The sequence below is a fragment of the Heterocephalus glaber genome, unplaced genomic scaffold (genome assembly GCF_053883595.1).
Source record: "Heterocephalus glaber isolate CG9 unplaced genomic scaffold, H.glaber_assembly_v1.0 deba00001537, whole genome shotgun sequence".
Lineage (NCBI taxonomy): Eukaryota > Metazoa > Chordata > Mammalia > Rodentia > Bathyergidae > Heterocephalus > Heterocephalus glaber.
Window position 1 is genome coordinate 5,270,428 of NW_028258332.1, and position 15,309 is coordinate 5,285,736.

At 43.8% G+C, this 15,309-nt stretch overlaps 1 protein-coding gene across 2 annotated transcripts in view; it reads left to right on the plus strand.

The window, feature by feature from the left end:
• Adcy2 (adenylate cyclase 2) overlaps window positions 1-15,309 on the plus strand; it is a 405,544-nt gene that overhangs the window by 219,734 nt on the left and 170,501 nt on the right. For both annotated transcript variants that reach the window (XM_004845165.4, XM_021258598.2), the window contains one exon: window positions 4,891-5,040. In XM_004845165.4, coding sequence (XP_004845222.1) covers window positions 4,891-5,040 — 150 coding nt within the window. The remainder of the gene's footprint in view (window positions 1-4,890; window positions 5,041-15,309) is intronic.

Below are 15,309 nucleotides of genomic sequence, written 5' to 3' on the forward strand. Positions count from 1 at the left end.
ATGAGCACAGATCTGTAGGTTGAACCAGTCGAGGGGTACATGGGCCTGTGGTCTCTAAACTGTAGCCACTTAAAATGACTGAAGGGTGGACACCCTTTATAGCATAAGATGTGGATGCTTTATAAAGGAACAAATGTTAGCTTCTTATAAAGTAACACGTATGTCTAGAAATTCTGCAGAAATACTTTCCCACACGCTAGCTGGAGTCTCGCTGCTCCAAGCGAACCTGACTGGAAGCATATGAGCTGCGGTGGGGTAGGCAAAACGGGTTGCCCCAGGAGCCTAACTCGGCCCAGGGCCTTTTCTCAATTCATTTCATTGTTTGGACCTCTGTTTCCTTGACTAGAAGATAGAATAATAAAATATGTCAGTCTTCCTGGTTATTGCGTTCTGGACTCTTGCAAGTATGAAGAGATAGGAAGTGTATGTGCAAAAGGACTGAGGACCCCTCCGAGAGAAGTGAACTCCGTCGTCACACTTGCTGGTAGCTACTGGCCTTCTCGCCCTTATATTAAGCGGAGACAGGGAGCTGGGGAGCGGTGTGGACAGCCAGGCTTCTGTGGCGATGTCTTGTCGCAGCTTGGTTTGTACAGGTTGGAGATCATGCTATGTGTGGTTCCAAAGCTGAGTTTAGTCCTCAGGGTAACCCTCGACTGGTGATATTACCTTAAACAAATTGTTTTCTCCCGAGACATCGCGTGGGAGGCCCAGTTCCCTCTCCTGTTTTCCCACAGATGTGAGAGAAGCTAAAGGAAGTAACAAGATGAAAAAGACATCAGACAGCATGATGTTTTAAAACAAAGCCAACATTGTGGAAGTAAGACTTTTTAGTCATGTGGTCCACTTTAACGATCTTCCAGAAAATAAAATGCTTTCTCTTTATTTTTGAAAAGAAAATCTTAACCTAATATCACTTCCTCTGTGCTCCAGGTTTCATATAAAGTCATATGAATGCATCGCTTTGAAAGAAAAATGCTTTAGGACATCAGTCATATTTAGAAATGTATGTTGCTATCAAAATGCCAATTCTGTTAACTTTCGCATGTAGAATTGCTGTATGAAGCCAGGGATCAAAAAAATGCTTGTAATTTTGAAAAGTTTTCTACTGGAAAAGAAGTCCCATATTTTACTTGGCACTAAAGCTCTTGGCTGTTTTGTAAATTTTTCCTTCTAATATAAAACTCAGGAAATGCGTTCTTTCCAATGTCATTAGCCAGGAAAGGTTGAAAGTCCATGTTGTTCAAAGCACCCAGAACGAATGGCTCAAGGTTTTTCTTTAAGCTCCATGACAAGGCAAATGTGCCACTGTCATGTGTTGGTCTGTAATACTGGGCGGAAGACAGGCAGGAGGCAGAGAGGCCGCCCTTCTCTCTGGAGAGCCTCTTCTGCTTGGACAGGCTTCCATGTGGGAAGCTGGGTGTGGGATCTTCTCTACAGACAAGAGATGCTCATCTGGCAGCACATTGGTGATCGTATGTGGCCCAGTAGTTCCCATGGCCCAGCCTGACTTCGCTCTGCAATGAGGGTCTGGACACAGAAGTGGCTGCCCCGTGTGAAGAGGAAAGCTATGGTAATAATGGGAAGAGCCAGGATGTTGGGGACAACAGTTCTGACCCAGGCTGTCAGAATCTGATTAAGCTACTCTGCGTGGCTGGGCTTCAGCCCAGAACTTGAGTCTGCTGACCCCTCCTGACACACCCACAGGGGACTGCAGGGCAGGGCATCCTACCCTGCGGTTAGACAAGAGTGCTGCCATCCTGATCCAGACTAGGGCATTCAGAGGAAGGAACTGGGGAGCAGAATCCTAGGAAGAAAACAGGGAAAGCCAGGTTTTGTCGTTCAGGAGGCTGGATTGGCACACAGGGGACTTCTGTGAGGCGCTGAATCCACACTTCCTGCTGGGTGCCAGGGAAAGGTGCTGGCTTCATTCCATTCTGCTGCTTCCACTTGGTTCTTATTTTGGAGGCATTTATTTTCTAAAATTTGACATTTCTGCTGTAAGGCATTTTCGAGGAAGAAGAAAAAAGGCTCTTGTGGACCATCACAAAGTTATTTTTATTATTGTTTCAGCAGCTGCAGTTAATAAGGAAAGAGTATTTTCTAATTGCAAGCAGCATGATTTGCGTCGCTTTTCTCATTCCTTGCATTCCTTGGGGTTTTGTTCTTCAAAGCAAGTCCGCCAGGCGATGACAAGGTCTGAAGCGTCTTCAGCAAACCAGATGGTCTTTTGGCTAAAACCAAGCATGGCAGGACTTAATTAACAGTGTCACACTGCGCCAAAATCAACCTCCATTCAGCTGCAGGAGGGTCCTCTCAAATAGGAGCCAGGAAGGACCCCAAGACTCCCCATCTGTCCAGGGTGGACATTCACAGAGGTGTCAGTGTACAGATGGAAGGAAGAGCGCCCCCTGCAGTCCAGAAGTGCTCAGAGGTCACACTGAAAGCTGCCACTTCACTCCAGGTTCTGGCAGCTGCAAGGACACAGGGATTGTAAGCACACATGACTACTGCGCACAGCACATGAGGTACACGCCTAGCAAAGCCCAAAGCACATGTGGTTCTCCGGAATGCAGAACCGACATGAAGATCACACGCACATGACATAGATTGCACCACACATGTATATCACACACAATTCACATACCTGCATACACATCATGTGCATATATCATATACTATACTCAAATATTATGCACACAAGACAATACCCAAAGTGAATGTTTTAGTCATCTAGGCAGATGGAGGGGAGATAAAGTACAGATCCATGAAAGGTGTTTGGGGCCGAGGTAGCAGAATATGAGGTTGGAGAGCTCCCAACCCAGCTATCTGGGGAATGTGTGAGTTACATGGACGGCACCGAGGGCTGCTTCTAATGTGCACTGACACGGAGAGACTCATCTCGTGGTCCTTCCTGTTTCTAATTCTAGCCTGGTTTATCCTCCATCCCCAAAGGCATTTATTAGGGTTTCATGGGGCTCAGGATCAAGTATCCCTTTTTCTCCTGTTTTTACAACCTGTGAAGCGATGGACAAAGGTACCAGGCAGATGAAGAAAACATGCCACCGTTGTTACTGTTAAAACTGTGTGGAGAACATGGCTTTGTGCATGTCCCCCTGAGCTAACCCATCTCCCCTGCCTCTGCCCCCAGATGAAGGCCTTCCCCAGCACAGGCTGAGAGAGTGGTCGGGTTCACAGCCCGGCTGCGGAAGCAGCACATGAAGACACCACCCTCATCGAGGACAACCCTGAGCGGGGGAGAGAAGAGGCTAAGCTGCCCAGTGTCCAAGTCCTTGTCTTAGCTCCTCCCATCAGATTAATTCCTCTTGTCACTGTGGGGTGTGGCCCCGGGGCAGAGGAGGAGCCATGATTTTCTGGGCAATTCCATCTCAGGGAACTTTGAAGGCTTACGAATGAATCTTCCCACCTGTTTCTGCCACTGAGTTAGGTGACTGGTGTGGGGAATTGATTGTGTTGGGAGACGCTCTTACAGAGAGGCACAGGCCTCTGGAAAGGAAGTCCAGCCTTGAGATTGAAGCCATGAGTGACCTGGATGGGCTAGAAATATGGTCATGTGGAAGTGAGGGGTGGGTGTTCACATCTGTCTGCCCATCCACTGACAGATCTGTAGGCTTAGCCCTGAGCTCAGGATTCTTGCTCTGTGTGAATTGTGTGCTATGTAATAGGAGCACACACTGGGAAGACCATTGTCACACTCCGCTGATGAGAACAGAAAAGGAATATTCCCTAAGAGCATTTCTGCAGCATCTATCAGTAACTCAAAATATGCGTGACTTTTGACTCAATATATTTTTAGTAAGTGAGTCTAGAAAAATGATCAATGTTGACAGCTAAATGTTGACAGTCTTAAACTGAATGTTATCTTAGCATTAAAAATACTGTTTCCTGGGGCCGGGGATTTAGCTCAGTGGTTCTGCCGCCTGTCTCGAAAGCACAGGGTCCCAAGTTTGATCTCCGGTACCAAAAAAACACAAAAAACAAAATGCTGTTTCCATTGAATTTATGTGATCTCAATTTTTGATTAAATGATAAATTTTAAAAATCAAAGCACAAAACTACAGTTGGAATGAACCACAGTCTTTTGGAACAAGATGACCAAACCAATTATGTCACCAGTTTTAGTACAGAAAGACAAGAAATACGTGGACACAGCCATGAGGGCAGCAGAATGTCTTCATGGGGCGGGAAATTAGGGTTCTATTCAGAGTTTTTTATATTTTCTTTCCCCAAATTTTTATGGACACTAATTGTTTTTTATCATCAAAAGAATAAGCTATATGTATTGAAAGGCTGTCTTCTTCCTCTATAAATAAAAGATAACGTGGAACATCATTTATCCAGGCTCTGCATATGATTTTGATGTGAAGGCAGCATGAATCTGTCACTGAACAGCACAATAGTGCTGCATAACAACTAGAAATCTCAGTGTTACACAGTGAGCGACTGCATTCCACTCCATGCCTCTCTCACCCTGGGACAGGTGAAATAGCCAGAGCAGGGTCTTCGCCTGATGAGATAGAAAAGAGTTACCTGAAATGCACAGTGTCTCATAAATCTGGCTGGGTATGGCACAGTTCCTCTGTCTACACTGCAATAGCCAAAGCAAAGCAGATTCTACACATGGCTGAGCCCAAACTCAAGGGAGTGATTGTGAAGTTGTCTATTAAAGGCCACAGTCTCTACCTGAGATCCAGAAGGGGACAGAATCCCAAATGCCCTCTGTTAGGCAAACAAGGAAGTCAGTCTGAATCACACATATAGTGAACTTCCTGGAGTCATATTTTTAAAACTATTGCTTTTCTACATTTTGCTTAATCGTGCCCATCAATTAGAAGCTCTTGTCCCATTGAGAGGCTCTTTCTGTCTCTGTAGATCCTGGCCAACGTGATCATTTTCATCTGTGGGAACCTGGCCGGAGCCTACCACAAGCACCTCATGGAACTTGCTCTGCAGCAAACATATCAGGACACGTGCAACTGCATCAAGTCCCGGATCAAGTTGGAATTTGAAAAACGTCAGCAGGTAAAATGTGCTTTTAATTCTATCTCCACATCATTTAAGGCAGCACTAAAATGAAGTTGTTGCTATCAGCACTGAGTATGGAGTTCATTCATTCATGAGCTTCAGAAAGAAACCAAGCAGCTGACTGCTCATGCCCAGGCCCAGGCTCTCTGCCTGGAGACTTAGAACAAAGATCAGAGATGGCATCTCCTCCTCCATGCAGCCCTGGACCCTGTGGCCCCATGACGCAATACCACTGCGTGCAGACAGCCACATCAAATGCTGTCATCCACAGCTCTGGGGGGTGGGGTTGGAAACTGAACTAATAATAACGCTCTGTTAGGATACTTACTGTTGCTTAGTGTTTGTGGCAAGAGTCTGCCCTCGCAGAAACCTGAGCCTCCCCTTCTGCTGTACCCCCAGCACTGTGGGTAGTGTCTGTGGCCCACACAGGATAGAATCACAGACATTATGGGGAGGGTGGTGGCCAGGATGGAAGGGAGGATCTGGCAGTTGCCCTTCTCAGTGGTCACCCTAGATGACTGTTGGGTTGAAGACTGGTGGGAGAGGTGTGGAGGCGAACCATGTGTTGTCTTGGGGAATGTCAAGCAGGCAAAATGGAGGGGAGACCAACTGAAAGAGTCCCTGCTTTGGATGGGCTGCCCTTCAGGTGATGGCAGAAGAGCCATGGAAATGGTTTGCGTTCCTTGGCGTCCTGTATTTATCACCAGGGAGCTGGTGACAGTTGGCACGTCTTTCTGTGTTGCACTTCTTTGCAACCTTCCTTCATAATACCTAGGCTGTCAGCCTGCTTGGCACATAGTAGATGCTTAATCACTGTGTTAAATTGCACTGAATTAATCCATTCCGCAAAATCTCATCAAATGTATTTTAGTGGTGAGAGCAAAGGAATATCCTTTCAGCATTGGCACTGGGCATTGTTTATGTATGGTCTGATGAATAGTAATTGAGTCCCTTTTCATTCAAACAGGGATATTAGTTTGTTTGTTTAACAAATATTTATTGAACACAGAGTTTATGTCAGCGGGCTCTAGCCAGTGGGGTATGGCTATGAACGGTGCTTTCTCACTGGTATTACGGGCAAATCTCACGCATTTTTTTTAATTGCTTTTTTTTGTGGTAGGAGGTATTGAACCCAGGGGCCTTTGTACTGAGCTATATCCCAAGCCCACTTTTATATCTTATTTCAAGACAAGGTCTCACAAAGTTGCTAAATTCCCCAGGCTGGGCTGTAATTTGGCATCGTCCTGCCTCTGCCTCACGGAGTACTGGGATGAAGGCCTATGCCGCTTGCTTCCAGACCCAGCTTTAGAAACTTGCATTTGTCTCACAACGAACCTGCATAGCAAAGAGATTCAGTAACTGAGGTTTAATTCTTTTTGATCTAGCTATCTATATGTATACATCAAATTCTGGATACATTAAGAGATACAGACAATTATTCCCTTGGAATTCTTGTCTGTTTTTTTCATACATGGATGTTCAGTAATGTTTTACACCTTGGTTCTAGAAAATTCCATAATGTCAACAAGCAGCGTGTGGTGGTCAGAGTCCATGTTAGTGTACTGTATGCTCCAGAGTTCGAGAGTTTCAGAAGAGATGATGTCCACATTCCAACAGTAGAGACTGAGTCGAGTTATTTCCAACACACAGACTTGACTTTGTTTTCCGTCACCTCCAGAATCTACTTCAGAACTGTACCAAGGCTATCAACCTAACGTTTATAGTAACAGCTTTGACAAAGCAGTAAGTCGAGCTACCAGCCTCTTTGACACTTTGTATTTCTCTGAAAAAGCCTGGAGCAGCCAAAGCACATAGCAGCCTGGTCCCAGTGAGCCAAGGAGTCCAAACGGTCAGGGAGCTGACGCTGAGATCTCAGGCGCCTCGAGGACCATGGTATCCAAAGTGCCAGAGACGTTACAGAACCAACATGTCACACAGCAGAGGGCATGCATTTTGTAGTCTTTAGAAAAGAAGCCAATGACTCTTCTTAAAATAAACAAAAAGACACCAAAACGATAAGAAACTAGGAAAAGTGTTTACTGAAATATACTTTGACACCTCACGTGTATTTGGTCTCAAAAGTTGGAAATCCACTTCCATGTTCTCCTTTCTTAGAATGGAGCACCTTTCTTGTTAGGGCTGCAGAAAGTATGTTCCTCGAATCAGAATAAATGTTTGTACTTTTTTTTTCAGAACAACATGCAATTAACTAGTGGTAATAAATTAACTTGGTGAAAATATCCAAAAGATATATTCTGGTCGATTTAAGGAACAAAGTACTTGGCCAATGGCATACTGTGCAGCCTTCGTAGAGACCAGCAGTCCCTGAGTCCTGGCGGGTCCACAGACCACATCAAGGTCTTAGGGTCCATGAGCTACTTTCTTTGCATCCCATACGTCACTTCCTACTCTGCCCATACCACAACTTCCCTAGCTTCCACTACCATCGCTACAGTAAACAGCAGCCCTTTGAGGTCCTTATTCAGGAGAGTACGTGCTGATCAGCCAGAAAAAAAATTGTTTCAGTCTTTATTTGGACAAACAAATACTGTCAGTTTGTTGTTCCTAGTTGACAGCTGCCTCAGTGAGAGTTGGTGCTCCTGAAAGGTCGAGGGGCTGCTATCTTGTATCTCTCTCCGGGCCTGTCTCACAGTTCTGCTTTCTCTTGTCCTTGGTCCTTGAAGAAGAAGGCAAAGGGAGGTGACTTGCCCCAGGAAGGGGCTGTCCACACTTGATACTCTTGGGAAGTATGTAGGGATTCTGAGATCTTTCCAAAATTGCACAACTCTGTACTTGCTTTTCTTCAAATTCCATGATTTTTTTTCAAGATGCAAGTTAGAAGAATTTCTAGACGTTATAATCAGTGTTTGAATAAGTGGCTGTTTGCACTGTGAGATTTTAGGGGAAAAGGCAATGAAAAATGTTGGTAGAGGGTTTCTCAAAATTGCATTCTAACCCTAAAAGTGCCCTCCTGAAGGAGCAGTAACAATCAGGCATTGCTACTTGGAGGAAAAGCAACCCATCGCATTACAATGGAGGGCACCCCAGGACTGAAGGTGTTTGTCTCTGTGACTTTTGGCTTTGGTCTGGTGTTTCATATCCTGCAGGAAACGCTTCAGCCATTTCTTAAGCACCATGCAGGGTAGCAGATGGCTCTTTATCAGACCTGAGAAGACAGAGACTGTTCCTCTCTGGAGTATGTAATAGACCCTCAGGAACTGGTGACAGCTGGATTCAGACACAACAAGCACCCTGTCTCCTAACTGCCAAGACAACTGAAATTAACACTCTCTCTATAGGAGTTAAAACCAGTTTGCTTTTTTAAAGAACAGAGAATAAACATCTCTTAGGACTTTTTACATTGTCTGCCGTAATGTGGAACCATCTTGTGGGTTGAATATAACGATACCCACATTCCAGTATATAATATGGGTCCAGTGATGCACAGAAACCCATGTACACCTGGACTCAGCACCCACTGTGGGAACTTGGTGAATCAGTGATTGTCCCTTCTGGCCACGATTGCAAAATTATTTTCCTCTCTGCAACTCCAGTAGAACCACAGGTGTTTGTAGAGGGATGGTGGTTGGGCAGATGCCAGGGGTACCCATCTTTATCCTGGTGGTGATATTGTGAGTGTACTGCATAACTCATTTATATTGCTAGGTAAAATGTTTTTGAGCTGCTCTAGGTCTGTGCTACTAAAATCTGGCTCTTTTTCATGGTGGGAACATTAAGCAATGGTCTTTTCACCATTCTGTTGGGATAGTGGTCTGCAGCTGACCCTGACAGTGCATTCTCATGCACCGACACTAAACCACAGAGCTGAGCTGCCACCCTGCCCCTACTGCAAGTAGCCGTGCTGATGCCGGGTGTAGGATGCCGACCATACACTTTCCTTCAAGTTCCCTCAGCATAGACCCCTTTTCCTTCAGGCAAACGGAGTGAACAGAGCATTCTGCTTCATGGCTTTGGACATTTGATGGGGAGTTGTTCCAAACACTCTTTGTCAACCACATCTCTCCATGTTCAGTTTACTTTTCTCCAGAAAACCAGATGAGGATGCTTTGATTACAGGACTCATTTCCCCAGTTGTCATCATCTGAGTTGACAGGGGGACTCACAGATGAGGCATCTGAACAGCAGGTGCCTCCTCATGGAGCCAAATCAATGAGACATTCTCACTGTAGATCCTAAAGCACTGAAGCAGTGAAGTTTGATATAAACATTCCTCGTGCACTTTGGATAGGATGGTGTACACAACAGTCACAGCAGAACATGGACACACACACTTTGCTCATAATTGGTAGCCTGGATGCCCTCTGTAGGCTCGGCTTGAAAAATGTGAATAAAGGAGATTTCAGAAAAGAGCTCTGTACACAATGTTTGCCATTCCAATCCATCAGAATGAACGTGGTGAATTGTTTTAACAGTTTGCACCACATTGCATCATACTGATTTCTTGAATTCTCATGAAGCCCAGATGCTAAGCCACATTGAGGAATTCCAAGGCAAAGTGTTTCAAGATGCGACCATTTGGGGTGCTTCTACATGAGGAATGAAGGTCAATTTTAGGATGAATATGTCAATAATCCTCAAATCAAGTCAGCGAACTTTTCTAATAAGTCCTTCGTTGGAAAGATGGAGGTCATTACCTGTTCTCAGAGCCTGAAAAGAAGGCTGTGCTTGGAATGTGGACTCTGTTCCTCAACCCCTGCAGCCCCAAGATCAAGCAGAAGAGGAGGAAGACAGGAAACTCTGCAAAGTCGTGAATAACGTAAGTGCAGGAGATTTTAGGAGCTCGCAGCAAAAGCCTGAGCAACTGTTTGTTAATTCTTTAAAAAGAAATAATTTTGCTCCTAAGGAAAAAATTAAAATAAGACTGCAGCAGTTAATCAGAGATTCTTTTAACAATAAAATATATGCAGATGTCTATTTGCGGTAAGAAAAGTCAAAAGGTAAAATAAAACTATTCAGAAGTTTTCCCTATGTAATGACCTTGAACAACACCCCCCAGCTAATGGCCATGCTGAAGAGTCATTCACCTGTGTTGTTGGAGACTGCTGGAAAGGGATCTATTGCTCTAGATTACTACGAGCTAATCTTTGCTAATGATACCAAGAGACCCAGGTTCCTGCAAGTTGTTTCCTAGGATGGACAGTGGTTTGATGCTTCTGGAGCACTGGAAGTGGCAGTGTTGCATGGAGACTGCTTTCTGCACTCTGTGATGTGTTGCTTTGATAGTTTTAGGATTGAATAATAGGCCGTGGATAATCTAATGGGAAGATTCAAGAAAATGCTGCATTATTTGATATGAATAAATAAATCCAATAAAACGAAATCCCAAAACCAGCCATCCTGGTATCATTATCCATTCTTCTGATAGTTGTCACTTGTAGGAGAAAATCTGTCCCTACTCCAAAATCAAAGTGGCCAGTCTCCTGAGACTGCCAGCATTTTTCTTCTGCAAAGGTAACACAGATGTGCTATTATAACTTCTAATGGAGAAAGGAGGGAATTTTGCATTTATCATAATAGGGTCACCTTCAGAATGTTAGTTATCAGTTTTGCATGTTTTATAGTGCATTATAATTTACAGTACATTATAGCAGCCCGGGCACGAGCACCCCCAGAAGCACTAGTGTTATGTTTACTGAGCCCGAGTACCATGTGTGTACTCATCAGGCTGAAAATGGAGATGCAGCTTTTCAAAGTTTGTTAATTGCATGTGTGTTCAAAAGCTGTTATTCCTTGGGGTTTTCCTCTTAGAGCTGTCTGAATTTTCTCAAAATCCTAGTAAATTTTATTCTAGGAGTTCTCTAGATGAATCCTTTAATATATTTGCGTATTGTGACCCATTGAATGTATGAGTGTTAATGAATGTGAGAATTCCTCCAAAAAACATATTTTTTATAAATGTGAAAATACTTTGGATTTCAAAAAGCTCTATTCTGTTAATGAAACACAAACAGCATAGAAAATAATTATATACATATGAACTCATGCATATTTTTATATAATTCTTCCACTGATTACAGGAATATGCAGATATGGAAGGGTGTACTTCTCCTATGTATCAGAATTCCAAATTCATAATTTTCTTTCTGCTATGTGTTGAAGATTTTCCCAGCTATGACAAATACAGCGGTACCTGAGACCACAGATCCCAGTTCTGTGTGTACGTAAATCCTATGGTAGGACACAGACCATTACTTACCAAGCCCGCAGTTCTCATGGGAAGACATAGCATTATGAAACAAAGCATGACAGGGAAGGCTGAGGGATGGTGGGAATACTAGTCGAGCTGACTCTTTTGGGAATGTGACATATGAGTTGAAACATGAATTGGAGAAGGTTTCAGGCCCATGAGGGCCTGAGGGAAGCTGCTCTAAACAAAATGAATAAAACTACCAAATAGCCACGAGCCACATGGGCTTGTCTGAGGATTATAAAGGTCAGTGTGACAGTTGTTGAGATAGAAGACTTGGGGAGAATGGCAGGATACAAAGGGTATGTTGGGCCTTATAAGTTCTAGTGAGGATGTGGAACTTCATTACATATTGACTAGGAAGGGTTTTAAGGTAGGTAACAACATGAACTGATTAACATTCATATAGAGAGCAGTAGTAAGTGAAGGAGGAAGGGGCATTGTAGGGTGACCTATTAGAAGCTGTGTGTCTTGGTCCATTTTCTATTGCTGTAACTGAACACCAGAATATGGGTATTAAATTATAATTTATTAGTGGTAGAGATTTCCATAGCTCAAGATTCTGGAGGTCAGAAAGTCCACAAGTATGGTGTTGACGCCTGGTGACAGCACTCATGTGGCAAAGGGAATCACTTAGTGAGACAGACCAAGCTCCTAGCACAGGTTTCTCTTTCCCTTCTTATAAAGCCACTAACTTCATCAGGGGGGTGCCACCCTCATGACTTCATATAACCCTATTGACCTCCCAAAGGTCCCATCTCTAAACCCCATTAACATGTGAATCTGGGGATTAAGTAACCAACACATGAACTTTTGGGGGACACATTCAAACCGTGGCACCATGGCAGCAGTTTACAGAAAAGGGCGCCTGAGTGAGAATAGACAGTTGTGGAATAGATTTTGAAATTGAACCAGTAAGAATTATGTTGGGATTAGATATTGGATGAAAGAATGATAAACAATCCTAGAGAGTTTCCTGGGTTTTGAGCTGGAACAACTAGATGATAATTGATATACCACATGTGAGATTTCAAGCTCTTTGTTCACAGTATTTAGTAGGAGTTGAGGGTAGAAGAAATCAGGAGTTGAGTTTTGAACATTTCACTTTGAGATACCTATTAGGTACCCAAAGGGAGATGCCAAGCTGACAGTTGTAAATAAAATCTGGAGCTAAAGATATAAATTTGTGAGTCTCCAGCATATAGTTGATATTTAAAGCTACTGTTCCAAATGAGATTCCCTAAGGAAAGAATATAGTTAGGAAAAGATAGAATCCAAAACCTACCAATGTTTAAGTAGAGATAGAGGAAGAGGAATGGACCAAGGTTACTGAGAAAGATCAGCTAATTTTGTAGATATTGTGATGAATTTTTTCTCTCTAATTTGATCTTGAGGTCTCTCTCATAAGAGTCAATATAAATTGAACCTGCCTTAATGGAATTCCTGAGGATTCAGCTGTAGATATTTAAAACGCGCCTCTCATGGGACATTTCCTTATACTTGCAAGGGCCCTGTTGTATAAGTGTCTAATCTGTGGCCAGGTGTCCTCTCACACACGAAGAGTTGTGTATAGTGGCAAAGGCCCTATGGCTCCCATCTGTCTGGTGCCCAGTTTATTTTTATCAAGGTAGTCTCTAGAACTGACTGGAAAAGAAATTTAGGACAGATGGTAACAGATGACACAAAGGAGGCAGCATAACAAAAGACAGAATAACCAAAGGAGTGTGCTTCTTACAGATGCCAGAGTCACGGGTGTGCATCACATCACAGAGCCAGCCGAAGTGGTGGCTGTCCAGAACTCTTATACTCAGGCAGCACGTGTGGAGGGAGAGAGGGAGGGAGAGAGAGGGAGAGTGAAAAGGGAAGCTCCGTGAGGTGGAGCATTTATTGGGCATTACCCTGGCAGGATTTCTGAGGGGTGTTACAATTGCGGGACTCGGGGCAAGCACAAAGCTGCCTGCACTCGTGCTGTGGCTGAGGGGTCACTGTGGCTTTTCTGCAGTCTTACATGGTGTAGGTGTCAGTGGTGGGACGATGGTGGGCGTCTGTCTGGATGTCCCACTGGGAGGTGGAAGTGGGGTTCACCAATGGATAGTCGTATCACCCACATGTCTGGAGTAACCACTTTCAGGAAGTGGAGGAAGATAGAGGAATGGAAACTACCAGCGATGATCAGGCTCTACTATGAGAAGGACAGCTCATTTAAAATTAATGCCAAACTCCGTTAGTCAGCTGTCCTACCTCTGGCACACGGTACCTGATACCTCGTTTAAAAGGGAGACATTTCAGTAGTTCATAATTTCAGAAGATTTGGCCCCTAGTTGGCTGGCTCCGTGGCAGAAGTATCATGGCAGAAGGGCATGGCGGAGCAAAAGTGCTTATCGTGGTGGTCAAGAAGCAGAACAAAAGGATAGCATCAGATAAGAAGGGGCTGGGGACCAGATATGGATCCAAAATCACAGCTCTGTGGCCCACTCGGGCACAGTGATTTAGGCAGCTGCCAATCCAGCAAGTTGACAGTTAAGTTTGCCACACAAGGTGGTATGAAATTATAAGAATTCCCTGTAATGAAAAAAATCACAGGATGTGGTTCAGTAGAAGTCAGTAAGTTTCACAGCAGATGGTTTCTTAGTCAAATCCTGCAGAGTCACTGTGGGAAAAGTGTAAAGAAGTGACCACTGGTCTTGACAGAATCGTGGTCATTGTTGGGCTGGACAGTAAAATTACGGTGGCGAAGAAGTGTCAAAATGAGTGAGTCAGATAAGAAAGTGGGAAGCAAGGACAGTCAGTTGGAGAGGATCAACATGGCACTCCATTTTTTATGGACAAAAGGTTTTAGACTTTATTCTGTAGGCCATGGGGAGAAAACTGGTGTGTGCTGGGAAGATGCACCTAGCAGTAGCAGGCACACAGCAGGTACTGCAGAAGGGGACACCCCTGCTCAGATACGTAGCAGCAAAGAGAAGCCAAAAATGCAGAGTAGGGAGTCAACACTCTGTTGTATATTTACTATAGTATCTAGTATTGCTGATAATCCCTTTAAAACTGCCTACTGATTGTTTTTACTGTATGACATTAGTCATTTTCCTCATTTAGCTTTTATCCTGAATCATTAATCTGAGGAAGGAATGGGCAGAGGGTTTGGTTGATTTTTCTACAAATTCTGATTTCCTGTGTTGTTAATTAATAGCAGGTGCAGTTTATCCCATATGGACTAGTATTCTGGTGATAGCTACTAGAAAGAGTTTTAACTCACACAGAAAGGATTAAAAATATTTACTTAAAAGGAGGCATTTCCATAATATGGAAACCATGAAGAGGAACAAAATTCTGGCGAGATTGTAGGGAAGATAAAATCATTTAAGACAAAATACTCAAGCCTTAGGTGGGTTTGAGTATGTTTTAGAAACAGTGTTTTAGATGCACAATAAAGTGCTGAAAGAAAACAAATCTGTCCCTTTAAAAAATCAGCACATACCAATGCATGTGTCATTGGAACTGTTCTGAGGAGGACTGGTGTTCTGAGCTTAGCAGTTTCAAGGTTAAGTAGTTTAGCTGAAAGCATAGTGGACATTATGAGAATGGAAAGACCAAAGCCAGGAGTTTCTCCTGAAGATAAAAATCAATCAGCAGTGGAACTTACAGGTAGAAAGCAGAAACAAAAAAAGCCAATGGTGGTGCTTCAGTCATCTCCTTAGACGGCGTCCTGAGACTTCCTCACTGCTGTCCACCTGAACCCTTCAAGACTGCACGTGGCAACGGTCCAGAGAATGATGTTTGCCCTTGCTATGGGGTTTTTTTGAGGTTTTTTCCCTTTTTTGATGGTCGTCCTTTAGGCACCTTTCCCATGTGCCAGATTCCTTAGGGATTTATGGCCTGAATCAGTATGTGGTGTAGGATGAAGATATGACTGTCTTGTCATTGACTATATTATGAGGTCAAACCAGTCTGTTGGAACATCCAGCTCAGCTGACCACACAGAGTTCTCTGCGCTGTAGAAAATACCCATCCTGTGGAAAAAGCGTAATAGCATAGATTCTGTCATTCTGGACCAGGAA